The sequence below is a fragment of the Podospora pseudoanserina genome, chromosome 1 (genome assembly GCF_035222485.1).
Source record: "Podospora pseudoanserina strain CBS 124.78 chromosome 1, whole genome shotgun sequence".
In the NCBI taxonomy this organism is placed as follows: Eukaryota; Fungi; Ascomycota; class Sordariomycetes; order Sordariales; family Podosporaceae; genus Podospora; species Podospora pseudoanserina.
The window spans coordinates 8,697,954-8,725,532 of NC_085920.1; the positions used below are offsets into that span (position 1 = coordinate 8,697,954).

General features: G+C 52.7%; 8 protein-coding genes across 8 annotated transcripts; 4 read left to right on the forward strand and 4 right to left on the reverse strand.

Moving 5' to 3' along the window:
- Nucleotides 1-391: 391 nt before the first annotated feature.
- QC764_124240 (uncharacterized protein) lies at nucleotides 392-4,454 on the reverse strand. The gene is made up of 3 exons (XM_062943661.1): nucleotides 3,580-4,454; nucleotides 1,018-3,518; nucleotides 392-960 (listed from the first exon to the last, which is right to left on the reverse strand). The coding sequence occupies exons 1-3, from the start codon at nucleotides 4,251-4,253 to the stop codon at nucleotides 731-733; spliced, it is 3,405 nt and encodes a 1,134-aa protein (XP_062806811.1). The 5' UTR covers nucleotides 4,254-4,454; the 3' UTR covers nucleotides 392-730.
- Nucleotides 4,455-4,894: 440 nt separating this feature from the next.
- Nucleotides 4,895-7,218, reverse strand: QC764_124250 (uncharacterized protein). The gene is made up of 2 exons (XM_062943662.1): nucleotides 6,266-7,218; nucleotides 4,895-6,196 (listed from the first exon to the last, which is right to left on the reverse strand). Exons 1-2 carry the CDS (start codon nucleotides 6,415-6,417, stop codon nucleotides 5,026-5,028), a joined length of 1,323 nt encoding a protein of 440 aa, XP_062806812.1. The 5' UTR covers nucleotides 6,418-7,218; the 3' UTR covers nucleotides 4,895-5,025.
- Nucleotides 6,592-8,289, forward strand: ryh1 (GTPase Ryh1). Its single transcript, XM_062943663.1, has 5 exons — nucleotides 6,592-7,217; nucleotides 7,285-7,310; nucleotides 7,372-7,460; nucleotides 7,520-7,649; nucleotides 7,710-8,289. The coding sequence occupies exons 1-5, from the start codon at nucleotides 7,165-7,167 to the stop codon at nucleotides 8,051-8,053; spliced, it is 642 nt and encodes a 213-aa protein (XP_062806813.1). The 5' UTR covers nucleotides 6,592-7,164; the 3' UTR covers nucleotides 8,054-8,289.
- Nucleotides 8,290-8,445: 156 nt separating this feature from the next.
- RLP24 (ATPase-activating ribosome biosynthesis protein) lies at nucleotides 8,446-10,286 on the reverse strand. Its single transcript, XM_062943664.1, has 2 exons — nucleotides 9,552-10,286; nucleotides 8,446-9,467 (listed from the first exon to the last, which is right to left on the reverse strand). The coding sequence occupies exons 1-2, from the start codon at nucleotides 9,625-9,627 to the stop codon at nucleotides 8,875-8,877; spliced, it is 669 nt and encodes a 222-aa protein (XP_062806814.1). The 5' UTR covers nucleotides 9,628-10,286; the 3' UTR covers nucleotides 8,446-8,874.
- Nucleotides 10,287-12,052: 1,766 nt separating this feature from the next.
- On the forward strand, nucleotides 12,053-12,376 carry QC764_124280 (uncharacterized protein; the record flags this gene model as incomplete). Its single annotated transcript, XM_062943665.1, has 1 exon — nucleotides 12,053-12,376. The coding sequence occupies one exon, from the start codon at nucleotides 12,053-12,055 to the stop codon at nucleotides 12,374-12,376; it is 324 nt and encodes a 107-aa protein (XP_062806815.1).
- Nucleotides 12,377-13,896: 1,520 nt separating this feature from the next.
- Nucleotides 13,897-15,322, forward strand: QC764_124290 (uncharacterized protein). Its single transcript, XM_062943666.1, has 2 exons — nucleotides 13,897-14,410; nucleotides 14,468-15,322. The coding sequence occupies exons 1-2, from the start codon at nucleotides 14,363-14,365 to the stop codon at nucleotides 15,188-15,190; spliced, it is 771 nt and encodes a 256-aa protein (XP_062806816.1). The 5' UTR covers nucleotides 13,897-14,362; the 3' UTR covers nucleotides 15,191-15,322.
- A 345-nt stretch (nucleotides 15,323-15,667) lies between these two features.
- MET5 (Sulfite reductase [NADPH] subunit beta) lies at nucleotides 15,668-21,306 on the forward strand. Its single transcript, XM_062943667.1, has 2 exons — nucleotides 15,668-16,202; nucleotides 16,435-21,306. Exons 1-2 carry the CDS (start codon nucleotides 16,160-16,162, stop codon nucleotides 20,985-20,987), a joined length of 4,596 nt encoding a protein of 1,531 aa, XP_062806817.1. The 5' UTR covers nucleotides 15,668-16,159; the 3' UTR covers nucleotides 20,988-21,306.
- A 164-nt stretch (nucleotides 21,307-21,470) lies between these two features.
- Nucleotides 21,471-27,411, reverse strand: CHS2_1 (Chitin synthase, class 2; the record flags this gene model as incomplete). Its single annotated transcript, XM_062940152.1, has 3 exons — nucleotides 21,471-23,064; nucleotides 23,124-26,770; nucleotides 27,203-27,411. The coding sequence occupies 3 exons, from the start codon at nucleotides 27,409-27,411 to the stop codon at nucleotides 21,860-21,862; spliced, it is 5,061 nt and encodes a 1,686-aa protein (XP_062806818.1). The 3' UTR covers nucleotides 21,471-21,859.
- Nucleotides 27,412-27,579: the final 168 nt, after the last annotated feature.

The following is a 27,579-nucleotide window of genomic DNA, read 5'->3' on the forward strand; positions in this document are numbered from 1 at the left end:
CATTGAGAGTGGGCGAATGCGTGGAACTTGTGTCTTGTGTCACCAGATAACACCACCAAAGAGTCACCATCAGGTTCAACGTCTGGTCTTCAATCTGATCACAAACGCTTGGCGGATGCCTGCTTTACCCTGAGACACATGTTTTGATACGGCACTTTTAGCGTTGCACTCATAGATTTCTTTGTCCATGCCCTCGGACGATGTGGTGTGGTGGTCAGGACCGAGGTCTGACAGCCTTGCTAGACCCCTTATGTTATGGTGTAGATGCCAAGCCACGTTGGTTACAACCTCAGCTAACCAAATTGGCATCCGAAGGAACTTTCACTGAAAGATTTTATCTTTCAAAATGCATCTTATGTGGAATCCTCAAAAGCTTCATGTGCAGAGTTCTCATGGGGAGACGGGACTTCGGTTCTAATATAGATTGGGCGCTCTTGGCCACTGTATGGTTATCATGGCTATCACCAACAGTTATATAGGGAGATACACCAGCTGAAAAACACACCCCTATGAGTATTTAATCCCAAGCCACAGACAGTATCGGTTGAAATTGGCTGGCCCTTTGTACGCTTTCCTTGTCACAAGCAGCCGCCTTGCTTAACCCATCGACCCAAATAAAATTATTCGGAAGCAGCTGATTGCAAGAAAAAAAAAGGAGGAAAGCTGTAAACTTGGAACCCTCTGACCGGCCCCCGACACAGATTCATTCAGCTATATCATCATCCGTGCTTTACACGTCCACGTCAACGTCCATATCTGCAGCATCCCCAGGAACGGGAACAACCCCATCCTCCCCTTCACCTTGAACCACCTTGCCGCCGCCTTCGTAGGTGACTCTCCGCCACCCAGTCTCCTCCTCAGGGTCCTTGATGAGCTCCACTGTGGGGAAATAATGCTCGTTCTTCTTCATGGTAACCATCCACGGCACACTATCAAACGTCACTGCCCTCATGCGGAAATCTGCGAAACTTGTCAGAATGTGGTAAGAAGGGCGGTGTGTACTAGAAATAAACTTACAGGTATTGTCGGGAATCCTAACAACCGCAGCCAAGAAGCTCTCCAGGTCCGGAGTCGGCTTGTTGTTGACATGTGTAATGAAGTTGGTCGGCGCCAACCCATACTGATACGCCGGGGATCCACGAGTCCGGGCAGAGACATAGACCTCGCTGAATAGTTCGCTGATTTGTTGTCTGACGGCATGGTGTGGTCTATGAATGATGGCACCGCAAAAGGAGATTGCCCGGTGCGTCTCGACGTCATCAGCCGCGACGGTGGGTAGTTTCAACTTCAACTCCTGACGCTCACGCACAATCACGGCATCCAGAAACTCGTTGGCGTACATGACATCGAGATCAGATATTCTGGTGATCATACTGCCGTTCAGTGTCAAAATTATGTCGCCCTCAAGCAGAGCCGGGGCCTCTTTCTCCTCCACACGCTCACAGGTGCACTTGGTGACCATGAAGAGCTGGTGATGGGCAGTATTGGCCACAGAGACCTTCTCGATCCATTCCTCAGAGACACCCATTAGGCGCGCCTGAAGCATCTGGACAGCGCGGAGCTCGACTGGCAACATGCGCAGCTTGGGGACGATGCCATCCTGAATCTGCTTGAGGACGGGCAGCAGAGTAGGAGTGGCAAGGCCGAGATGGTACTCCTCATCTCTGTGGGTCGAATGAGAACGCTCTCCCAGATATGTCAACCACAGGGCCTGAACGGTACCGTCCTGCGCAACCAAGACTCCGCTGCCGCACTGTCCACTGAGACTGGTGTCGACAGTGATAGCGTCGAAATTGACAGCACGATAACGGGGCGCCCCGGAGTTTGCCGGAATCGTCACAGCAAAACTCTCGGTGACCGTGGTGGCCGCGTGAACGATTCGGCCGATTCTGTTGTAGCCGATGAAGTAAGTTGAGGCACCTTGGCTGATCTGCTCGTTACCCAGTTTGGCGCTAAGAACCGGCGCTTCAACCAGCTTAGGATCATACTGAATGATGGCGTAGTTTTGCAGAGGGTGGAGAAAGACCACTTTGCCCTCCACCACAATGGAATCGGCGATAGTGATGCTGATATCGCAGAGATCGTACGGAACGATGGCTCTGGAGATCACCACGAGGCCCTTCTCTGCATCCACGACCAGGCCCATTCCCCACTTCCGGTTCTTCGGGAAGCCGTCCAGCTTGACCGGAAGAGTGCATTGAACATGAACAAAGCTTCTAACGAGATCTGCCACGGCAGGGTGAGATGTGTGCTCCAGCTGAATGAATCTGGCCTTGGTGGGAACCGGAGGGATTGGGGGAAGGGGGTCCGCGAGGTTGGTGAAGTCCCAAAGTCCAGTCTTGTCGTTTCTGACTGCCAGCTTCATCTTCTTGGCCCAGTGGCGGTCGACGAAGATAATGGTGGTGTTCAAAGTGTGCAGATCTCGCAGATGTTTATATGTGACAACAACCCTAGACTTATCCGGAATCCCCTTCAAAACGTCAATGAAGGTATCGAGGTCGGGTGTCTTCTTATGGTCCACAGTCTGGATTAGCCACCCGCATTCAGAGCTCTCAAAGCGCCAAGAACCACCGGCCTCGCAGACGTAGACACCCTTGCAGGCCACACCGTACAGACGGGCTTGCTGGTACGACAACTCGTGAAAGCTACCGCCCGCAACCGAGACGAATCGATCAGGCGTAATCTTATGCAGATCACCGACCTCCACCTCGACTTCGACCTCATCGCCGCCACGCAGCACCAAAAGCTTGACAGTACCTCCAACACTGGAGTCCAGAATATCATCCAGGCGAATGAACTGAGTCAGCATTTCACCGTTGACTTTGATCAGCACATCGCCTTCCTCGATCTTCTTGTGCGAGGGACCCCCAGGGAGAATAATTTCGGCAACCAACATGTTGGTCTCCTTGGGGAACTTTTCGCGGACTTGAGCCTCCCACTCAGGGGTCAGGCCCAATCTCCGGCATTCGTCAAACGGCTTAAGAACGAACTGAGTTTGGATATCTCCGCGGGTGATGGGATTTCCTTCTTGCAGACACTTGAGCGCGCGGAGAGGGCGGTCTAATGGGAGGAAGTAGTCTGTGGAAGCACCGTCGCTTCTCCCTCCAGCTTGAAGCGCCACGGCATATCCATCGATGTCTACCACGGGACTGCCCGAAGAACCGCCGCTGGCTGCGGCGCTAGCCTGGTAGTAGCATGTGTTGAAATCGCTGTACCCTTCGCCATATTCGGGAGCATTCCGGTCCAATCTGCTGATCACACCCGAGAGGATACTGAGCTTTTCTCCAGCATCGTTGCCGACCACTCTAATCTCAATGCCCACCTTTGCCAGATCTGGCCGAAGCTGGAGGGCCTCAACAGGCATGTATTTGATGGCTTTGGGGTCGAATTTCAGGATGCCGAAGTCGTGGACCGGATCGCGATACACGGGGTAGGCGTCAACCTCCTCGTGGTTATCAAACACGCAGTAACCCCAGAAGGGTCCTGACCCAACAACGTGACGATTTGTCAAGATGTACCTATGATGAGTGTGGAAATCAGCACATATTCACACGTTTACACCCAAGCGTAATAACTGACCCTCTCTCCGCATCTACCACGAACCCCGTGGCCTCGCTGGTCAAGGCGGGGTCTGTATCGAAGCTACATGTCTGGCAAAAGCGGATTGAGACGACATTTCGTACCACCCGCTGGATGGTTTCTTGCCATTCGGCGGTATCAGGACCAGCTGGGAGGAGGGCAGCCAGCTTGTCGTCAGGCTCTTCGTATTCGGGCTCGATGAAGCTGTCGTCGGGTCTGTCGGGGGTGTTCTCGCCGCCCGAAGTATCCAGATCCCCATTGGCGCGATGATGCTTGGGGTGGCGGGCATCCAGTGCATGGGGTGGCTCTTTGCGCTTGGTGCGAACTGACGGGGTCAGGTTGGAACCGTTCATCGTGGCGGTGGTGGGGTTGACGGTAGATGGATGTGGTGGTGATGGTAGTGATGATGACACGGTTGTGGAAAATCGCTGGGCGGTCGTACGTAGAAAGAAGAGGTGATTGTTGAACTTTTTGCCTGGTAGATTCAAGGCTTTGAAGGGGAATGGGTGATTATGATATTTGGTAAATAAAGTGGAATGAGTGTGTTGAAGAGGTGAACGGGAAGCTAATGTTTGGTAGCTGATTGTGAGTCTTGCTGGTGTAACCAAGCTCTGTTCACTGAATCTGTTGGCAGAAACACCTGAGCGCGTGCCGAAAAAGAGGGCTGGCCGCATTCACACCCTGGAAGAAAATACCGAGAAGTGTTGGTTGTTGAGAAAAAGAGGCCCAGCTAAGAATGGGATTGCTCTGTCACTTCACACCCGCGACGAATTCTTGCGTTGCCTTGCAGCAACCTGCAGGGCCACAGAGGCAAGGCGCATATGCCGATTGGCGGGGTGGAGTGAGCCTACCACCAGGAGCTTATCTAATCGAACTTCATCCAATTTCATCATTCAGCGCGTCCAAATATTTCAGACACTACTAACACAACACATAGGCAAATCGCAAAGGAGACGATATGCTTCTTGATACACATAAACTCTAAAACAACGCGGTCTTTTTTTTTTTTTTTTTTTTTTTTTTTCCCCAACCCCCCCCCCCCGACCCCCAGTGTATATTTGACCCGTCACAAGACATGTTTCATGGTAAGGTTTCAAGCAAACATTTATGAGACTTCGTAGACATCCCAAGTGCCCAACGTTCGGGGGGGTAGGAAAAGCGTTTTCGGCTGCGTCAGCGTGCTGATTGATTTACCAACTGGCACTTGATGGGAAATTGCCTCGGAAGCTCTCACCGTTTTGTAGACTCGAGGTATAGACATGTATAGAAATTCTCCTGTTATGTTTGAGGGCAGCCAGTTGGAGATACGGTACGTATGATCAGGGCGCAAATTGATAAGCAGGCGAATTTGGTTCACAAGAACAATTTGATCCACAAGAACAAGAAACCAGCAGGCAATGCTGCATTATGTATTCACACCAACTAGCAACCACAATACCCACCTTCTTAGGCTGGGAGCTGGAAGTCCTTGTACGTCCACTTCTCTGTGATCTTGGTCTTGGCCAGCCTCTTGTAGGGAATCTTTCTCCGAGCCTCCATTTTGCCCCGAACCAACATGCTCCTGTACCTGTCCTTGAGCAGGTTGCCTTCTGGCTTCAGGAGTCTCAACGAATCCTGAAGCTCGTCTGGAAGCACAAGCTCCAAGTCCTTCTCCGGCAGCCTGTACCGGCCAAACTGTTTCCTCCGCAGCTTCTCGTCATCACCAATCTCCTCCGCATCACTGAACTCGGCCTTTTCAAGGGCCAACTGCCTTTCCTTCTCTGCCACCTCCAACGCAATTTGCTTGATCCGCTCGGCCTGGGCATTCTTTGCCTTCATGGCCGCCTCGTGTTTCTGCCTCCGTTCTTCCTCCTTTCTTCTCTTGATTCTGTTTCTCTCAGCCTGTGTTTTGCGTCTTGGCCGCTTGGCCTTGACACTGAGCTCCTCTCCCGCACTCTCGAATCCTTCCCAAGCAGAATCGTCCTCCCACTCTGAAAGATCCGCCCTTGCCTCGGCAGCTTCAGCCTCGGCGGCTGATCGAGCGGCGGCCTCAAGTTTAATCCTTTCCGCTTCTAATTCGGCAAGACGCTTCTTCTCGGCCTCCACAGCCTTCTCGCTTTCCTCGATCAACCGTTCTCGATACTCGGTGAAGTCGGGGTTGTAACTGGCGCCACCCTTCGGTACATAGACAGCAGGGATCGGTTTGCCGTTGGCAGAGAGTGAGATGGATTGTTGTTCGAGGGTCTTGGGCTTCTTGGGCTTCTCTTTCTCGGGCAGGAAAGCCAGCTCGACGGCCTTCTCTGGCTCTGGCTTTGGCTCGTCGGCCCAAGGGTCAAATGCGGCATCGACGATGTCAACCGTTGAGTCGTGTTGCCCATCTGCCACCCTCTTTAATCTGCTGAGCTCCTTGCCGCTGACATACTCCTTGCGCTGCCTTTTGACTGGAAGACCACCATCTGTGGTCTTGTCGTGAGCGGGGCGCTTGCGCATAGGCACAGCCGGTACTGCTGACCGAGCCGCAAGAATCTCATCTGACTTGAGGCCCTTCTTGATCTTGGGGAACTTCTTGGTGATAGAGGCATCGCCCTTGACGTCGAGAACGAACAGATCGGCAGAATCCTTTTCCGCAATTACTCCACTGCAAAAGCACAATTGGTTAGCAACCACAATCGCACATTCAAAAAGCAGGCATATAATCAAGTCATACCCAATAATCTTTTGAGTATTCAGCTGGTCAAGGCCCTTCGTGATGTCGGTAACGTCGACATTCTTGCGCCACGCCTTCTTGCCCTTCCTGGATGGTTGTTTGTACTGCGATGGGGCATTTGTATTGCCCGAGGGGGCCTTAAGAACAGGCATCTTGGACTGTGGCTGTGGTTGCTGTCGGTCGAACCAGTCGTTGCTTTCAAGCAACTTTTTTTGGTGTTTTCGTCGACTGCGAGTCTGGCCCAAAGCACCCTGCCAGAGATACAAAGTGGGGTTCGGGTTTTCAAAATTTCAGCGGGTGTTCGTGACTGATAAGATAAGAACCCCTGCACGTGGCGCATAAAGTATCATGCACGAAGTGTCAGGCGAGGGTGACCTGGCCAGCACCCAATCCGAGGTTCAGGCCTGATGTTTCTGGCTGCTTGCTCATGACGGCCGCCAAGAGCGCTGGAACGGCCAGGCGTGGCTTGCGAAAAACAGCGGGCGTCGCCTGGCTGGTGGCATGCACGCACGCATGGACACGCCCCCCTTTCACCGTAGCCGCAATCGGGTCTGTTGAGGAGAGTTGAGAGACTGGGCGTTGTGGATTCGAGCTGAACCGAATTCCCATCACAAAGGGAACTTAGACCTCCCAGTTTTTGAACCTTACTCCGTACCGAGTATAATTTTCGAGGACACTTGTTCACTCCTAGACAATACCGATACAACCATCCGAAAGCTGTTGAGCCGAACCACGCCGCGCTTCTTGGGTTCCTGGTCAGCCTGGCCACTGATTTGACGACGGTTAACGACGACTCCACGAGCACCCCTTTTAACGAATACACCCCTCCCTCCCTCAACGACGGCCACCACCGCCGAGACGATACATTTCGATTCTCTACACCAAATAATATTAAAACCATGGCGCAAACAGGAGCGGGCGGGTCCTACAACAACCCGCTGAAGAAATTCAAGTATGTTGCTGGTGCTCTTCGGCGCGCGCGGAATACAGCACGAGGTGGCTAACCACGTATTCCACAGGCTGGTATTTTTGGGCGAGCAAAGCGGTATGGAAACACGTACAAACCAAAGACGGAACCAGGGACAGATACTAAATCGTTATATTAGTCGGCAAGACATCTCTCATCACACGGTTCATGTACGACTCGTTCGATAACATGTACCAGGCCACCATTGGCATTGACTTCCTCTCCAAGGTACGTTAATTCCGCTGTTGGCTTTCTGGCCTGTGGCATTGGCTAACAGGATGGAACAGACAATGTATCTTGAAGACAGGACAGTACGGCTTCAGCTTTGGGACACGGCAGGCCAAGAACGTTTCCGCAGCTTGATCCCCTCATATATCCGTGACTCGAGCGTTGCAGTAGTGGTCTACGATATATCAAGTACGTTTCTCTGCTAAACCTTCTTACTCTCCTTTTCTTTCTTGCTGACCCCGACACCAGATGCCAAATCCTTCCAAAATACCCGGAAATGGATCGACGACGTCCGCGCAGAGCGAGGCAACGACGTCATCATTGTGCTGGTAGGCAACAAGACGGATCTCAACGACAAGCGTGAGGTTACCACCGCCCAGGGTGAGGAGGAAGCGCGCAAGAACAACCTCATGTTTGTCGAGACCAGTGCCAAGGCGGGTCACAACGTCAAGAACCTCTTCAAAAAGATTGCGCAGGCTCTGCCCGGGATGGAAGGGGCTGACGGGTCGGCTGCTGCTTCTGCGCAGGCCAGCTCCCAAATGATCGATGTTAAGAGCACAACTACACCACAGCAAGACGGGTGTAGTTGCTAGACAGATTCAAAATGTGAGGGTCTAGACGTACACGAAGGGGGATGAATGGGTCGGGAGAGAGCCATGGTCATTCCGCACACGAATATACCGCGCAACCTCTGTTTTGCTTGCTTTTGTGTGAAGGTTAGACTAGGGAAGCATAGCGGGGGGTCATGGGTGGCTTTCACGCACCAAAGCGTTTCACATACTTGGTTAAATCTACGTAATGATATATCTTTAGGAGTTTGGGTAGCCGGAACAAGTGGAATAACACGTTCAAGACACACTCGATTCATCACTCGCTCAAAGTCCATGTCAATCTTCTTTTGTGGGCAGGTAGAGGGGGTTACAGAGCCGTTGTTCTCAAAGCACAATAAAGGTATTTGCCGGCTGCCCATGAAGATGTCTACAACACTCTGGAGATACATTCTAGTAAATAAACTTTTTTTCTGAACACAGCTCCCCTTTCTTAGTTGTAACGCCGAATTCGCCAAACCCGCAGAAAAAAAAAACAGTGTTCATGCATGTATGCCCGTTCCCTTTGAGAATCATATCTTGGTCCACACAGATTGTTCCTGGTGGCCCATGTTCAACGTCCCATTGGACGAAGCACACATGTTCCCAACCTCCCTGATTAGCTGCTGATAGACGTCGTACTCATTGGCTCTGAGCCTAGCTCGGGTATCTTTTTTCTCCTCCCATGACAGGACGATCGTCAAAAGGGAAAGTGACGAGAAATGACGGGTCTAACCCTTCCTTAACGCCACCCAGCTACCGGTAAAGGACATGAAGGGTGCTGAGACGGGAGCCAGTTCCGGATCACGGCTGAGAGATCGAGCCGCTCAGTCGGTATCCATCTCATCATCCTCGTCCTCGAATCCGTCGTCCTCGTCGTCATCCTCGCCCACAACACCGCCGAAAGACTCGGTAATTTCCTCCACGCCACCGTCAGTCCTGACCCTCAATCTCTTCACCTCACCACCGAAAGCCTTGCTCTTCTTCCCGGAAGCCTTGGCGGCGAGCTCCTCTCTCTCCAGCTCCTCAACATCGACACCCCTCTCAGCAGCCAACTCAGCCAACCTCCTCTTCTCACTGCCCCTGAGTCTGGGAAGCAAGTGCTCGTTGTCAGCCACCAGCTTCCTGGCCGCGGCAACCTCGCGCGCCCTCTTGCCGGCCATGCGTTTCTTGTAGAAGATTCTCTCGCGGCGGGCCTTGATTTCGCTGATGCGCTCCATGGCCTTGAGGGTCTTGGCGAAGAGCTCGCGGTCGTAGCGGACGGGCACATTGCGGCGGGCGGCAAACTGCAGAGTGCTGTCGACCGTCATCTCCTTGCCGGCGTTCTTGCGATAGGCCTTTGTCCACTTGAGCTTGCGGGGGTTACGCTTCATCTTGAAGTTCTTATGACATTTTGAGCGGCAGAAGCGGAAGGATTTGCCTGCGAAATTCGCAACGAGCAATGATCAGCGACAATGGGAACACACACCAGCCAGGTGCAAGAGATCAAGAGGGGAGGACAAACCATCGTTGCGCATAAAGGTGATACCCTTGCTAGGCCACGCGGGCCTACCGCAGAAGAAACAGTTATCGACGCGCATCTTGGAGTGTGTATATGCGCCCCTTTGAAGACGTGGAAAAAAAGGGAAGCTAGGGTGGTGGTTGTTTTGCGAAAAGAGGGTGACAGGACTGCACTCTCTTCTCTCTCCACCTGGCGCTGAAGGTTCAACTTGCAGCAGGCCGAAAAAATTGACCGCCTTCTTTTGCCCACCCTCCGCTGCAGGAAAAAAAATGTGGGGTGTGGTGAAAATTGTTATCTTATCGGTCGCCAAGTGTTTAGAGACCAGTTTTTGAAAGGGTTAGGGTTATACAGGAGTATCGGCGTCTACAAGACCTTGAAGATAGCTGAGAGAGGTACTCTCCGTTTGTATGCGCAATTGGTTAAGCGGGATTGACTCCAAGTTACTGCCAGTTTTGAGTTGATGATCTCTGCAGTGTTTTGTTTGGTATGGCGAGTGTACTGTACTTCGTCTCGTCCTTTCAGGCCATGAATTTTGTAATCGGTCTGCAAGAATCTGGAAAGGTTGGATCCTAAGGAATTCCACTCCCAATTGCTCTTTTGTTGACGTTCGGGATGTAGAATCGATTACTTGTAGATACTAAAGCTTCGATAAGTTTATGTAGATTTGCTGTATCCAGCTCGGAAAGAAAGGATGTAATTCAATTATCTACTCACGCCGTTTTGACTGGGCTGCTTTGTTGAAAACTTTAGGTATGTGCTCAAGGTCAGTTTATGAATGGTCTTTCAATGCTATCAAGAAAGAGATGTCTGGAAAAGTGGACTCCCCCATATTTTGGCAAGCCCAGCCGTATTGTGAGATATGAAGAAGTATCAAGTGATACGTTTGAAGAGCAGCAGAGTTTCACCATCGCAAGCCTTGGCTTCCGATGCGATGGGAGGTGCCAAGACAGGGTTTGGACGTTAACCTGAGGCTTGGTGATCAGTTCCACTCCTCACTGGGCAGTACACGCAGAGGATGATCTTTACATACGAACTCCTTTTACAATATGGATTCAAAACTGAAAGAAGTCAATTGCATCGAGCGTAGCAAGGGCTTTTGCGTTGTCCATCACGGTTCTGGGACGCGAGAACCGCTTACGGCAGTCCAGGGGCTGCCCATGTGACCAACATGTGCCTGAGGGTTGCCCCAGGCCTGAAGACTGGATGTTGATTATAATTCAAAGCACCCGGTGGCCCGGACTTGATCTCCGGAGTTTCTGTGTGTATGAGCGCTACAAAATTCTTTCTTGCAATCAGATGAATTACATCAAAATAAGGTTTTCGATCGCGGTCAAGCAATGGCAAGAGACGTCAAATGAAGACGCCGTCGAAGATCGTGAACTCCACACATGACCCACTTGGCGCCGTTGTTTTCTGGGGAAAGTCTGGGGAATGTGGAGCAGTCAGACCAAGGTGACTCCACCGACCCTCAATTGACAACGCTAGCACACAACCAAGGGGGAAACAATATCAAGTTAGATATCAAAAACATCTTCGGGTTTTGTTTTTGACCCTCTAACAATTATAAATCCTTCTCCAACATTGGAGGCTCCGTCAAAGAGAAACAAGCTGAGCAGGGCCTGAGAGACAAGCCTGATCATCCTTTCCTTCCCCGCATTTCAAGTGTCTTGTGGCGCCATGTCAGTCCGTAAAGTGAGACGACATGGTTGACGGCTGGCAAGAGTGAGTCCAAAGTGACGTCCAATGAAGTCCATGACTGGTGCATGGATATTGCTGCAGTCTCTTACCCCGCTTTCTACCAGGCATGTCTGTGGGTGGTCTTTCCGCTCCTTGTCAACGCGCCGCTTGATTGGCCTTGGCTGGTACATCCCCTTCCTTCCTGGTTGGGCTTTTGAGTATGCCTGGGCAGGTCGTGGTGGCCATTGCTCCAAGCTCCTCGAAGGAGATGTGGCGGTTGCCCTCGAGGAGGGATTACGTTCCTGCTGGCTGGATCATGGGAAGTGTATGCCAGCTGAGCACACCCGGGACAGGGTCGCCAACCCAGCCATAAAGGGGGTTTCCCGTCCCTCCCACTTCATCTTGACCTTACCTTCCCCAAGCTCTTCCCGCTCTTTGTTTGTGTGTAACATCTCCTGTTCTTTGTTCCACCGCGTGTAGACGTCAGTCCATCAACATCTGCATCTAGAGAACGAGTTCCTTTGGTGGTGCATCTCTGTCCATCTATCTATCCTGGGTTCACCGCGGTCATAACAGTTTTGGTATAGACGAGAAGGGTATGTGTTCCTTCCTCTCTTTCATCACCAGGCATCATCGTCACCTGTTTTGCCTGATGAGCCCACTATGTCCTTGCTTCTTCCCTAGGGGTGTACCCCATCACGTCGCAGCAACGAAATCACATCGGTTCCAGGATTTCCATTGTGCTAACGTCAACACCGGTTAAAGATTTCCTGTCTCTTGCAACGAAGTCCCCATACGATCTATTTCCCCTCGAACCATCTCTCAAAATGCCCGTCCGCATCCCCGCTGCCACTCGGACTGAGGTCTTCTGCATGGGGGCAGGTGGCCTCAGCGCCTTCGCACCTTTCTACATGATCATCCCTGGCGCCGAGGAGCGTGTTGCTCGCCAGACCACCAAGTGGGCGCCCAAATGGGAGCGCAACATCACCATGTTCAAGTCTCCAGTTGAGCGTGGTGTCCAGCGGATCTCGCCCCCGGTAGCCCGCACTGTTCAGAAGGTTGAGCACAAACTTCATCTTGAACAGGCAGCACAGAAGACTGGCCGGGGTATCTCGAAGAGCTTTGACAAGATGGGTATGAAGCACAACTGAAAGTTTGGCGATGGGAAAGATCAAATTGGTATGATGACATGATGGGAATGAAACACAACAATGGGTATCGTGTTGGCGTTGGCTTTGTTGCGCTCCTGTATATAAGTACTTGTGTTTGATGATGGGTGGTTCATGGTATTGCAATGGAAGCTAAATGAGGTATTGGAGCTCCAGCGCTGCCTCCATTCACTAGGAATATATAGCAGTATGACTGTGATTAGGCGTCTACCTGTGCAGTACCAACTCCGTCCTGTATGTTAGCATTACATGTCAAGCTTTTGCTGTCTTACAATTGCTGCCTTTCTCTTTTTTCCGTTATCAACAAAATCCCGATAATGGTCTGTACGTCCAAAGCTGTTCTATCATTCTCGCCATGGCAGATTTCATCACGTTCATCTTTTAGGCCAACATCAGGCTGGCAGACACTTGTATTGCCAGTTAGAACATAACCGCAGTACGCGTCAAACTATCCTCGAGGTGTAGGAAGATGGCACTGGTTGATGCTGTGATAGAAACATGCAACTCTGTAATGCTGCTGGTGTAATGTTAGGTAAGCCCGACGCCTAAGTTTAATGTTTCTTATGGCTTCATTCGAGCTGATATTTCTCTTCAGTATAAGACCGGGTCATGTTGACCTCGATCATCATCAGAGGCATATACTCAATATGGTATCCTGTTATTCCGCAGAAAGGTAATGGACAGTTCATTGCTGTATTCCTGAAAGAAGAGTCCCTTCCTGTCGATGACGCGGAGCCTACCAATTTGTGTACGGGCACTCCATCTGCAATGTTCTCATTACACAAGCATCACAACGTAGAAAGACCTATGTTGTCGCCAAGTGCTCACGCTTAAGTTTATCATTGAAGACTGGGTGTGTATAAGTAGTATCTCATGAGAAAATGCAGAACATCTAGGTAGGCTTCTCAACTGTCAATGATGTTTCAAGCCGGCTCAGTTGCTCATACACAGTAGATGGCATGGGTTCAGGTACCGGTCTGTATCTAGCGGCATTGTTGAGTCCAAAAGACGGTGTAAGTCGCAAAGTGAACCAATCACATAACTCGACGGACTGGGCGGGTGGAGTTAAGATCAGAAAAGGCGAGCGCACTGTTGCAAATAGTTTAGCATGAAAGAGAAATCAACTGAGATGAACTTCATGCATCGAATGCTTTACGCCCATGAGAGCCTTACGACTAGTGTTGAAAATTTCCCCATCTGTCTTGAACGAGGAGCACCTAGGTAAACATCTTACAGAGCAGCCAACGATCTTTTCTCATAGCGCGTGCTGACCGTGGTGGCTTCTAACTTTCCAGGGTCGACAACCAAAAACGCCCCCCACCAGCAGGCTGGAACCAGGGGCGTTTTCACGCTCGCTGACTGGTGATTAAAATGGGTTACCGAGAAAAAGTAAGCGATGCAATGACGTATGACTGGTCAATGTACTGAATGGCTTTCCCCATATTCAAACATCGCGGTTCTATTCAGGACGCAATTCAAGGCCTCACATTTTGAGCAGATACGCGGATAAAGCCATGAAAAACGGCCCCGCTATTTCCAACCGGCGCTCTTGGGCGCAACGCAAGCTTTCAAGGGAAAACCAAGGCGTCAAAAGGCCCACACATTTCTGTTGGACGCATAAAACTGGAACGTTGAGTGGCTCGAGAGCCAGTGCCGACTGATCCGATCCTGTCTGGGAAGTCTGGCCAAGACGGCGCGACACAACAGGAGGAGACCCAGGTGGAGTTGTTGATCGGGACCCTGAGGAAGTCCGAGATTTGTCGAGTTTAGTTGGTTCTGCGATTTTAGCTTCGGCTCCCTCTCCTGATCATCGCATTTCTGGCACAAAAACACTTCGACTTCTGCACTTCTTGACGACTTTGGTTTGCGATTTCTCTTTGGGCGTTTGTGCGGTCAAAGGCACGAGAACGGCGCAACGGGGATCAGGAAAAAGACCAAATAAAAGACGAAAAAGAACGGGGGAAAAAAATGATATCCTCACGATCGTCGTGCCGGCTTCGGCTGCCTCGCCCAAGGGTTTGTTGGACCTCGATGCCCTCCTTTTCGAAAGCTCAGACACTGATCATCGCGCAGTCATTCCTAGGCTTCATGTCCCTACAGACCGGCACGGAGCTTGTCTCTCTTGCGCTCTTGTTCAACAAGGCGACGGGAATCTATGGCCTCCTTACCCTCTTCACGGGCTTTCAGATGTCGATCCTTCAGTTCACCGCCTACTTCCTTTCGATTGCCGTTATCGCCGTTCTGGCGTTCTGCCTCCCACATATTCGCAAGGGAACGCCGTTTCAAAACCTCTTGCTAGCCTGGGTTTACGCGGTGGACACGATTGTGAGCGGACTATACACGACAGCTTTTGCGACGGGGTGGTACATACAGTTAAAGGAGATGCAGGCCACTGTCGCCTCAGGAGCTCCCGAAGAAGAGGAATTTCAAATGGTTGAGCCTAGGGGCGAGACAACCACCCCAGTCAGAGACGACGGCATCGACACGGCGTTTAGCATGGTGCTTATTATTGGGTTTACACTTATCAGGATTTACTTCAGCTTGGTTATCATGGCCTATGCTCGGGCCGTTATCCTGCGGTTTGTTGACGAGAGGGTGCCCGAGTCTGACGAGGATGATGAGTCCGGGTCGGCACCAAATCCGTTTGCTGAGGGTGCCCCCCTGGGAGAGGGATTGGAGGGCAAGATTGGGAGGTACATGATTTCTGTGGGGAAGAGCTATTGGCTTGGTGGAAGAAAGGAGGATGAGGAATGGGCTAAAGATGTTCATTCAAAATTCAGGAGCAGCAGGAGATGATTCTCCTCTGCCGGTGATGTTGTCGAGATGTGGGACGAAGTACATAATGGCGGAGGCGAATCACATGTTTTCAGCGGCATTTAATGAGTTCAAAGGGCCATCTTTCTGGGTATAGCACGGTACATTTGGGCGCATGGCTGGTTGGCATACTGCCCTTTTTTTACACTAGACATTGTCATAATAGGGGTTGGGATCTTCGGTTCAGGGGCAAATAGGGGGGTTGGAGCTGGGGAGCTAACCATATTCACTCAGATAATAATGGATACGTTGAGAGACAACATCCCACCATGAACCCTTTGTACGAATTATGTACAATTTACGACATCTCGCCAGAGAGCCACGTGTGGCGGACTTGGCAACACCACCCGACTGCTCGCCCGCGCGGGTTGACATACTGCAGTAGATGACCCCCATCTCCATGGGACGTGAGAAGAGGTGAGAAGAGAGGATGGAAAGGCTGTGACCCCGAAGCCAAAGCCGAAACAGAGACGGCTCCAGGTTCCCGTTTCAACGGCCTATGCCGAGAGACGAGCATGTTGGGTGCCGAAGACAAAGTGGAACGGCTGGGTTCGGAGACCCGGTGTTAGTCATTGTGGGCAGCGGTGGCATCAACTTCAGATGGTGGGTGTCAAAGGAGGCATCGAGGAAGTCCATGACAAAGCATGATTGAATCCCACGCGTGCAATTCGCTGGATGTGCAGCAGCACTCTGGGGGTTCTGGGCAATTCCTGGGATTCGAGGCGCTAGAGCGATCACGCAATCGATCACCTCTTGCGCCCACCTACCCATCAAGAGAAATTTGGGACACATGCGGGGCCGATATAGGGACCCTTTCGCATGAATTGCCTCCGGCTGCACCTTACATAAGTGCCATTGTTTTTTTTTTCCTTTTATCTGCTTGCGATGCAGTAATTCCCTTTCCTAGTCACTCCCTCACACACTCTCAGTTCTCCTGTCGATACCCTCACGATGGCAGGCGCACTCACCACGATAAGGACGCCTGAAGAGGCCGGTAAGACACCCAAACCCCTCCCCCACATTACCCCAAGCTGTCAAATCGCCGCGAGCAAGCTTTCCCTGCCCCGCCAAATTGTTTGCTCGCAATGCGACCGACAGCCGGACTCAACCCGGCATCTCGACCGACAGCCGTGCACACTGCGAAAAGCCTCACAACCGTTCCCAGGGCGTTGATGAGGTGCGCGCAAGCAGTGTAGAGACAGGTAGCTGACAATTGATTGGATTAGTCGCGAGAATTGCATACCTTTCCAGCGATGTGGTCATCTCAGTCCAGCCGTCGCTCGCCTCTGATTCCGAGTTCTCGAGCCACTTGAAGCAGCTCGCCAAACAAAAGGAACAAAGCTTGGTCGCGAAGACCTCGGACGCTGTTCCAGAAATCCAATCAGTCAGACACAACAACGACCCATTACTCTCCGTCTTCACTCCCATCCGCTCCGGCCAGCTGGTTTCCGTCACCACCACATCTTCCATTCTCCTGCCCTCGGTAGCACATCTCTACAAGCTTGCCAACCTCCCCGTCGTCATCCATGTTGCGCTTGGTCCCAAGAGCTTCCCAGACTACTCGGCCATCACCTCCATCAGAAATTCGGGATGGACCTTCCTCCAGTCCTGGTCCCTCCAGGAGGCCCAAGACATTGCGCTGACTGCTCATGCCTTGGCCATTCGCTCGGGCAAGGGTGTCATCCACTTCTTCGACCCCAGCTCCGGTGCTGTTGCCGAGTCCATTGAGGGCGCGAGCGCCGACGTTGTCCGCGCTGTTCTCAACCTCGACAATGTGCGGAGGTTCCAGTCTGCGCCGATCTCGGGGTCAGGGATTTACGCTGATGATGGGCGGGTCGCCGTGGTTTCTGAGCAGCCGGAACCCCTGGCTCTCTCTGGTGGAGTCACCGCCAACCAAGCAGGAGAGGGTGAAGCAGAAACCCCTCTTCTTACCTCACAGTCGTCAGTCAAGTCCAGTCAACGGAGTGAGACCAGCACGCCACCAAGTGTATCCACTGCAACTACCATCGAGGCCGCAGCTCCCCCTGTGTCGTCCGAGGATATCTACAAGTACGTCACCGGCATCTGGGCTCAGCTCAACCAGCTTGTCGGCAGACAATACAACGCCTTCGAGTGGACGGGGTCACAATCGGCCGAAAACACCATCTTCCTCTTTGGCTCAGATGTTGCCTTGTTCTCTGACGCTATTGCCAAGGCACAGTCTGGTGACTCCTTTGCCAACGCTGGCATCATTGCTCCTAGACTTTACCGCCCGTGGCTGGGCGCCAAGTTGATCGATGCCCTTCCCAAATCTGTCAAGAGGGTGGCAGTCCTTGAGCAGGTGTCGAGAAAGACCACAAAGTGGGGCCCCGTTCTCATCGATGTCTTGACTTCTGTCAAGAGTGCTGTTGGTGGCGTCGAGACTATTGTTGGGTACCAACTTGGCTACATCACCAAGGAAAGTGTCAAGCAAGCTTTGTCCGGTGTTTTCCAGAACTTGACTCTGGAAAAGCCTGTACAGAACTTGGAGGTTGGTGAGCGCGAGATTCCTCAGGAGACCTCCGAGTACGACCTCTCGAAGCCCAAGCTTGAGGTTTCTTATACCAAGATCCTCGATCAGTTGTTTGGAAGCAGAGCCTTTGTCGCCAACTCCCTCGATTCCGACAATGCCGGCGTCTCACGGACCATCTCGGCCACTCCCGAGTATGGTTTCGGCTCTCTCCTCGCCAGAAAGGAGCGCAGACAAAAGTTTGTTGCCGAGGTCAAGGAGGCCGCCAGCAATGGCCGTTTCTTGACTGAAGTTCCCAAGAGAGCCTTGGCCAAGTGGGTAGCTAGCGCTGACGATGCGAAGAAGTCTGAGGAGGCTGCCGAGGAGGTTGTTTCCAAGCTTACACTCGACAACTCGACGCCATCAAAGGCCCTGCTCCAGCACAAGGCATTCTTCCGCAAGCAGTCTCTTTGGCTTGTTGGGTCCGACGCCTGGGCTTATGACCTTGGCAACTCTGGCGTTCATCAGGTTCTGACTTCGGGCGAGAATGTCAACCTGCTCATCATTGACTCGACCCCTTACTCTGAGCGCGCTGCCGCTGATGCGAACCGCAGAAAGAAGGACATTGGTCTCTATGCCATGAACTTTGGAAACGCTTACGTCGCCTCCACCGCCGTCTACAGCTCTTACACCCAGGTTCTTCAGGCTATGGATGAGGCCGACAAGTTCAATGGCCCCTCTATCGTTCTGGCTTATCTTCCCTACTTTGGTGAGCACGAGTCTCCTTTGACCGTTCTCACTGAGACCAAGAAGGCCGTGGACCTTGGTTACTGGCCTTTGTACCGGTGGAACCCCGAGAATGAGAAGAAGGGCGAGCCCAACTTCTCTCTTGACTCTGAGCGTATCAAGAAGGAGCTTAAGGCATTCCTTGACAGAGACAACCAGCTCACTCAGATGATGCGGAAGGAACCCCAGTTTGGTGCTGTTCTTGATCAGGACTTTGGTACTGAGATTCGCGCCCAGCAGAAGCGCAAGGCCAAGGATGCTTACAACCAGCTCTTGGAAGGTCTCTTCGGTGCGCCGTTGACCATTCTGTTTGGTTCTGATGGTGGCAACGCCCAGTCCCTCGCCAAGCGGTTGGGTACCAGGGGCCGTGCCCGTGGCCTGAAGACCACAGTCATGGCCATGGAGGACTACCCAGTCGAGGACTTGCCAACGGAGGAGAACATTGTCTTCATCACCTCGACCGCCGGTCAGGGTGAGTTCCCGGTCAACGGCAAGCCTTTCTGGGATGCCATCAAGGACAGCACCGAGCTCGATCTTGCTTCCGTCAAGTATTCCGTCTTCTCTCTTGGTGATAGCCACTACTGGCCCAGAAAGGAGGACAAGGTGTACTACAACAAGCCCGGAAAGGACCTCGACAGGGTTCTGGCCAACTTTGGCGGTTCCCGTCTGGCTCCTCTTGGTCTTGGTGATGACCAGGACCCAGATGGATACCAGACCGGCTACTCCGAGTGGGAGCCCAAGCTTTGGGAAGCCCTCGGCGTGTCAAAGGTCGATGGCCTCCCAGATGAGCCTCCCCCGATCACCAACGAGGACATCAAGATCGCCTCCAACTTCCTGCGTGGTACCATCGCCGAGGAGCTCTTGGACACATCGACCGGCGCCATCTCGGCTTCCAATCAGCAACTGACCAAGTTCCACGGCACATACATGCAGGATGATCGTGATGTCCGTGACGAGCGCAAGGCCCAGGGTCTTGAGCCAGCCTACTCCTTCATGATTCGCTGCAGACTTCCCGGCGGTGTCTCGACACCAAAGCAGTGGATCCAGATGGACGACATTGCCAACGAGCTCGGAAACGAGACCATGAAGTTGACCACCCGTCAAACCTTCCAGTTCCACGGCGTCGTCAAGGCCAAGCTCAAGCCTGCCATGCAAGCCATCAACCGGGCTCTCATGGACACCCTTGCCGCCTGCGGTGATGTCAACCGTAACGTCATGTGCAGTCCTCTTCCTTCGCAGTCTGCCTACCATCGTGAGGTTTACTACTGGTCCAAGAAGATCAGCGAGCATCTTCTTCCATCGACTACCGCTTATCACGAGATCTGGCTCACCGACTACGACGGAAAGAAGACGCAGGTCGCTGGTGACGCCGTCCAGGACTTTGAGCCCCTTTATGGACCTACTTACCTCCCCCGCAAGTTCAAGATCTCGATCGCCATCCCCCCACACAACGATGTTGACGTGTACGCTCACGATATCGGCCTGATTGCCATCAAGGGCAACGACGGACATCTGCTTGGCTTCAACCTTCTTGTTGGTGGTGGTATGGGTACCACTCACAACAACAAGAAGACGTATCCCCAGACCGGTCGCATGCTTGGTTTCGTCAAGGCTGACCAGACCCATATCGCCTGTGAGAAGGTCATGCTCGTCCAACGCGACCACGGTGACCGCAAGAACCGCAAGCACGCCAGATTGAAGTACACCGTTGACGATCTGACTGTCGATGTCTTTAGGTCCAAGGTTGAGGAACTTTGGGGCCAGCCGTTCCTGCCTGCCAAGCCCTTCCACTTTGACAGCAATATCGACACTTTTGGCTGGCTCAAGGATGAGACTGGCATGAACCACTTCACCATGTTCATTGAGAACGGCCGTATCGAGGACACTGCCGACTTCCAGATGAAGACTGGCCTCAGGGAGATTGCCAAGGTTCATAAGGGCGAGTTCCGCCTCACCCCCAACCAGCATCTTATCCTCAGCAACGTTGCCGACGAGGATCTGGACACCCTCAAGAAACTTCTCGCCCAGTACAAGCTTGACAACCTCCACTTCTCCGCCCTCCGTCTCTCTTCTTCCGCCTGCGTTGCCTTTCCCACCTGCGGTCTCGCCATGGCCGAGTCTGAGCGCTACCTCCCGGTGCTGATCTCCAAGCTGGAGGCCTGCCTCGAGGAGAACGGCCTCAGGCAAGACAGCATCGTCATGCGCATGACCGGTTGCCCCAACGGTTGCGCCCGCCCCTGGTTGGCCGAGGTTGCCTTTGTCGGCAAGGCCTACGGTGCTTACAACATGTATCTCGGTGGTGGGTACCACGGCCAGAGACTCAACAAGCTCTACCGCAGCAGCATCAAGGAGGACGAGATTCTCGAGATCATGAGGGGCTTGCTCAGCCGGTACGCCAAGGAGAGGGAGCAGGGCGAAAGATTTGGTGACTGGACCATCCGTGCCGGCATCATCAAGGCTACCACCGATGGCCGCAACTTCCACGAGGGTGTTGCCGAGGAGGAGGAGGAGGAGGCAGAGGAGTGATTTTTGGATACACAGAATATAGAAACAGAAAATGAGCAACGAGCAGGAGTCATGTAAATAGGGGATATTGGAGGGATGGCTTTTTGTCTACATTGCGAGCGCATTGCATTTTTTATTCTTTTATTTGTTTGGTATCAAAATAGGCGTTAAGAACAATTTGATTTGCTGTCTGAAACGATTCTAAATGTGCTTTGAAGTGCCTTGGGTTGCTTGGTTTCGCTAACACGGTCTGATAAAATAATGTTGCAAGTAAGGAGCGAAAATCGGGACTGTAACACTCTTTCAGATGCCTCCGTAAGCAAAGTAATAGAAATTCTCATGACGCCAACACCCCTTAATTCGGTATCTTGACAGCCCCCTCAACTATCTTCAAAATAAATTATGTTGCAATGTAGTTAGACCTCCTGATTATCTTCAAGGGCCTATTAGCTTTCTGTCTCCAATGCCCCCCTTCCCATCTCAAGTCTCCGTTCTTGATTTCATGACATGGCTGGTGAGACTTCCGAGCAGACCCGTTCATGACATGTCAAGTCACAGCAAAGTTCCACACATTTATTCCCCTTAAGCTGTAGAAGGGCATCAAAAGTACCATAAGAAAAGGGTATTATGTACCTAGCGAAAAGCTAGAAGCCAAACAAAGACAAAACAATTATTACCTCCCGCCCAGTTCGTCGTCAAAATTTGTCTATCATACATTACTTGATCATTCATTTCCATACACACATTTCTTTCATCTTTCCCTCATGCTTTTTTTCTCTCCTCACATAAACGCCAAAAAACACATGCCCGTCCTTCTTCTGTTGTCTAAACATGACAAAAAGCAAGCGTGCAAAGAGAGAGAGAGGGGGGGAAGGTGGCGAATGATGAAACCATCACCTCCTAACACTATTAGCAACCCCCTCTCCGATATCTCTCGCTCCGTCCCTCATCTTCTCGATCAAACCCCTAGCCCAGTTGGGCACTGCAAACTTTGCTTTGACCCTGCCCTCCACCACCATGTTGATCAAGTTGATGATGGCAAAAGTCGTGCTCCCCAAGGCTCTGAAGGCCGCCAACGCGGCGACAGACCAGAGAATGAAGCGCAGGTAAAAGTTGTCGCCAATGCCACTGCTGCCATAGATTTCACTGACTGCCATGGCGAGCGTGGCGTTGGCCACCAACCAGGAAACAACCATGTAGGTACGGACCGACTTGTAGTAATCCTCCTGCAGCTGCGCGTCCGAGGGTGGCTTCTCGGGCACTTCAATTCTATCTCTGAGGTTGCGGAGGGCCTCGTCGTATCCAGAGTCGATGTCCAACTGCTCAGAGGGCATTTCCAACTCGACAGTCGAACCGGACCCCTTGCCGACGGCACCACCGAGATCCGTCTTCATGACGTTGTCGCCCTTCGTTCCCCAGGTGACGTCGTGGGTGTTGCAGAAGGCGTAGATTTGCAAAGTGCAAATGTACGAGGGCAAGAGAATCAGGTACGGGACGAAGGAGGTGAACATGTGCCAGGGGTCGAGGTACATGAAGGACATGACAAAGTAGAGACCAATAGTCGAGGCTGTCGAGACGATCATGTTGGTGAAGACGTTGTTGCCCATCTCGAGCTCGGGCTTGTCCTTGTCCTCCTTCTTAGGGGAGAGCTGGTGGACGACAATCCAAATCGAGGCGAACAGCGTGTAGATCATGATGACAGCGTAGATGATCATGGACGCGAGGTACATCTTGCGGGAGCCCTGAGGACGGTTGCCGAGAGACAGGATGAACTGGGTCGAGATCAATAGAACACAGATATACCGGAGGATGGTGAAGATGTAGAGGGCAGCTTTGCCGTCGGCGTCGAAAGGTGTGACGTGGGGATCGGCAAGACCACCGGCGATGAAGTAGAAGGTGAGGTAGAAATTGGCGAGGGAGAAGTAGGTGAAGAGGAGTTGCAGGAGCTGATACAAGAACTCAATGTGCAGCAGCACCTTGCGGGCAATGGTGTGGTCGGTGAGCCAGATCTGCTTGAAATGCACCAGGGAATACACAGCGGCGAAGAACGCTCCGTTCAGCCAGCGACGACGCTGGGAGACGAACTCGGGGACGGTGTCTTGGGGGTGTTAGCGATATCCCCTTATCAAAACAAAGCGGCAAAAGAAGGGGGCTTACCAGGCACATCTGTCTCACCCGTGCAACCTTTGACGTACTTCAACACCCACCTCTCGCCGCGTTTGGCAACCAGCTCCCAGCACAAGATTCTGTCCTCGGCCAAGTACATGTTGGCGGTAAACACGTCGGCGTGCTGTCCATGGAGCGTCTCTCCCTTGAAATACTGGCTCAGTGGCCCGTGCCCCGTTTCGTCATTCTGGAGCGCATGGTATCGGTACGCACTCAGGGCGCCAGGCAACACGGTGATGTAGCCAAACACCGACTCCAACGGTTTGTCCAGAATATTGGACATTTTGTATTCGAAATTCTGCGACGCAACCAGCGGATTCAACAGATTGACTCCGTATTTACCTTTCATTGCTTTAATCTCTCCGCAAGCGCCGGCAACGTTCGAGTCGGTATCGAATGCCTTCCACAGGTGATATAGCGAGTTACTCCCAGGCTTGGTTCCGACATCCAGCAAGATACACACGTTTGGGTTTAGCGCCTTGCCAAATGCGTTGAAGAACCATCTATGCGAGTTTAGCTTCTTGGCGTTCTTTTCCTTCAAGCAAAAGATCATTTGGCAGGGCACTATCCCCTTCTCGGCGCCCTTGAACTTGAGATCCGAATCCAGAGAAACCTGCGTGGTGTACTCGTACACGTGGGCGGTGCAGTTGTGAACCACGGTGCGATCTGCAAGCTGGAAGAGCTCTCCCGAGACCTCGATGAGGCGGAACTCGCCGTCGCCGGCGTCCTCGACGTCGAAGGGCCGTACGTCCCTGTTCTTAGACGTGGTGAACGGGATCGTCATGCGCTTTCGAGGGAGGAGGAGGTGAGGCTGGAACTTCTCCACCCCTCTGCCCATATAAAAGAACCAGCCAGGCTCAGGGCGGTCCTTACCATTCTTCCGTTCGAAGATAGGGTTACACTGGATCCCGCAGGAGAGGGCTAACTTGCGGGCGTCCTCAACAAGCTTCTTGTGCTCGTAGGTGTACTGGCCAAAGCCGTAACAGTTGAGACCGTGAGAAAGCCATCCGTCGGATTCGATGAGGCCTGCGAGAACAGCCAGGCGCGTATTCTCGTCCGCGTTCATGTAGCAGTCGGGGATGCCACCGCTCTTGTCTCCCAGCAGGCCGAGTTCTCTGAGGCCGTCGTGAACAGGGTTCCAGTGTGTCTTGTCAAGGTTGCTTACAGTGCTCATAACACGCAAACGATGAGCGACCTTCGTTGCCTTGATTTCTTCTCCCTTGTAGACGTGTTTTGTGCCGGTATCAATCCTGTACTTGGATACTTTGAGAGGCGCTTTTCCAGGAGGGATACTATCACGGTTCAGGCGGTCGACGAGTGCCCGCGTGTAGACCTCGACCTCCGGATCCGTACTGGTAATCTCACTGTTGTTCTTAGTTCCATTACCAAGCCAGAAACCAAACCAAAATGGGTCGATTGGGACAGGTGACACTGGACCCTGATACGGCTGGAACCTCAGGGGTGACCGATATAGTCTTAGCTTGCTCTTATGCTGCGTCATCGGAGCCGTGCAGGTTGCCTGATATTCCTCCAGCGTCATCGTGAACACCTCCATGTCCTGGACGGCGCAGGGGTCAACCACACGGTAGTGATCTCCTGATAGCAGCTCAAGAGCGAGGTCGGCTTGCTCTGAGGTTTCGAAGACAGTCGACACCCTCCGAAGGCCCTTGCAGGACAGATTCTGACACTTGCACATCGGATCACGCACTGCGAGCTTGTTCCGGACAGGGGCGAACATTTCCCTGTGGTCGTCCTCAGTGAGTACAGACGCGTACGTCGACACGGTCGACTGTGAGGCCTCGTTTCGAGACTGCTGTTGGCTGTTAACAGGAGACGACTTGATGAAAGGAGACTGGCCGAAAGTCTTGTCCGAGACGCGGGAAGACAGCGTGCTGATAGTGCCAATCTTTCTCTTCCGGCTGGCATCAAGATCGATGATCAGGTCGTCGTTGTCCTCGTCAGGGATATCCTCTGGCTCAGGTATCATGTGCTCAAGATAGTCCTCCATGTGCTGCTGTAGCAGCATCAATACTACCGATTCATCCTCACCGTCGACGTCCACGTCCATAGCCTTGAGCTTAGCCAGCAGCTTGATGAGAACAGGACTCTGATATGTCTCTTCAACCCTCTGAGAGTCATCATCTTCAGAACCGGGGACAACTCTCGTGGACGTGATGGCCTTCAGGTACATGCGGACCTCAGCATCAGTTGGACGGCGACCCAGCTGCTCACGGTACTCGGTATACAGATCATGCATGGCTGCATCCCACTTGATCTCAACCGCATCGGCCCCAAGCTCGGTTCGATCGCAACGAGTCCACCACGTAACACGGTTGCTGTTCGAATGCCTGAAGGGCTTGACACCATAAGCCACCAGGGTCATGATATGGTCCGGCGTACAGGTGAAGGACGACTTGCTGACGCTGTTGTACCCGGTGTAGGTAACCTTCATCATGCGGGAGGTCTGAATAGCCTCAGCAGCTAGGCACTGGACGGGTCGGTCCTCGTGGTCGAAGAGCTGGTCTCCTACAGCGATGTCTCGGATGGGCTTGTCACCATTGGTGGTGCGGACCATCGTGTCTGGAGAGAGACACGTCTTCTGGTTAACGTAATTCTTTGCGATGCCGTGCTGGTAGACGCCCATGGCTGCCAAGGCGTCGAGTGTGCGAGGGTGAATCTTTTCTCGTCCATCAGACACCACGCACACGACGATTTTCTGCCATCCGTTCTCTCCCCACGTTCGTGACTTGTTACGGCTACAAAAGTGGGAGATGTTCTTCATGACAGCGTGCATCGTGCGCGTGAAGCCATACTCGTCTTCGTTGTACATGGTGATGCAAATAAACAATTCCGTCTCGCGGGCGGTCCGGCCAATGTTCTGACGCAGCTTGTAGCCCCTTTCAACAAAGTCGTCTGGGTCGCAGGTCACGGCCGTGTAGCGCATATGAGTAAACTCGATTTCGTCGCGGCGCGGGAGGAATGAGTACAAGATGGTGGGAATCTTGCACTCCAACACGAGTTCACCATTGATAAGCTGCACCTCTCTCTTGCTCATTTGGGGGGCGCGGACACCACGGCGCTCCTGTCGCCCCTCCGCCGGTGCTGGAACGTAGCGGTCAGCCTTCTCACGAACGTCACCATCTTCATCGTAATATTCATCCTCGTTCAGGGTCATTTGATCTGCCGAGTAGGATGAGTGGGTATGATGGTGCCGTCTGTTGTCAGTGACGTCTGACTCGGGGCCAAAGGGATCGTCGTGATGGCTGGCAAGTGGGATGTTGACTGTTGCATCATCGTGAAAGCTGGTCGTCGACTGCATGCCCCTCGTTGGACTGTTGTACATTGGGGCACGGGGAAGGGGTCGGCGCGGAGAGCCTCCGTAGACGGTGGAAGGGGTTCCTGGGCGGGGGGCTCCATTGATATCGGCGGGTTCGAACCTGTGGCTGTGTGGTGGTGGGTGGCCGCGTGGAGGGGAATACTCGGGGGATGATGCTCGTGAAGGGCCCCAACTGCTCTCGTTCATGCTACTCTGATCATACGAAACATACGACTCGGTCGGTGGGTGCATTCGGAGGGGCGGGTCGAGAATAGAGGACCGTGAATCAATCGAGGGTTCGTATGGCTGTCGTCTTCTGCCTCTGTTTTCATTTTCTTGTGAGCCTCTCATCCATACTCTTGACGGCACTTGTGGGCTGGGTAGTTGTCTAAGAAATTGTGAATCCAGTAGAGAGCTGTCTGGTGATGTTGCGGCTGTTTCACATCTCGCCTGAAACTGGCGTAACGACTTCTTGCGAGGAGAAGGCCCTTCAGGCAGGACAGGAAGGTCCTCGGTAACGACGACAGGGTGGACCGAAGGGGTGAACTTTTTTCTTCTCTGAAGCCTGATTGTCGGAGCGGCGGGCTGCTGACTACCTGTCTGCATTGTGGCCGGTTTGAAGACATCGGGCGCAGTCCCGATGATGAGAGCGCTGTCTTGTTCTTTGAGGGCATCGACGTCCACACAAAAGTCGTCGTTGGATCTGGGGGGCAAGGAAAGAGGGGGGGGGATAGAAACGGGTGGTAACACATACGGCCTCTCATGCCTATCAGATTCCTGATAATCATTAGGGTCCTCCATATCCGTCAACAGCCTGACATTAGAACCGTGGCCATGCGCGGCGCCCATGCCAGTGGCGCTCGATTCGTGGTGGACATCATCGTAAGCTGGCAGCATGTACTCGGGCGGTACTGGTACGCGTCCGCCTGGCGGGGAGTTGGGCCTGCCGAGCCTGTTATCCATTGCGCTTCCTCTCTCAAGAAATCTCAAGGTCGGGCGTGATGGCGCGCAGCCGAGGAATGTGTCTCACGGACACGCGGCGCACTGGAGACAAAGCCAGAGTTGTGTTGAAAAGTCAGTGGTGATTGCTGGGAATGTTTGTTAGCTACCAGACGTGTCAAGGAATCGGCG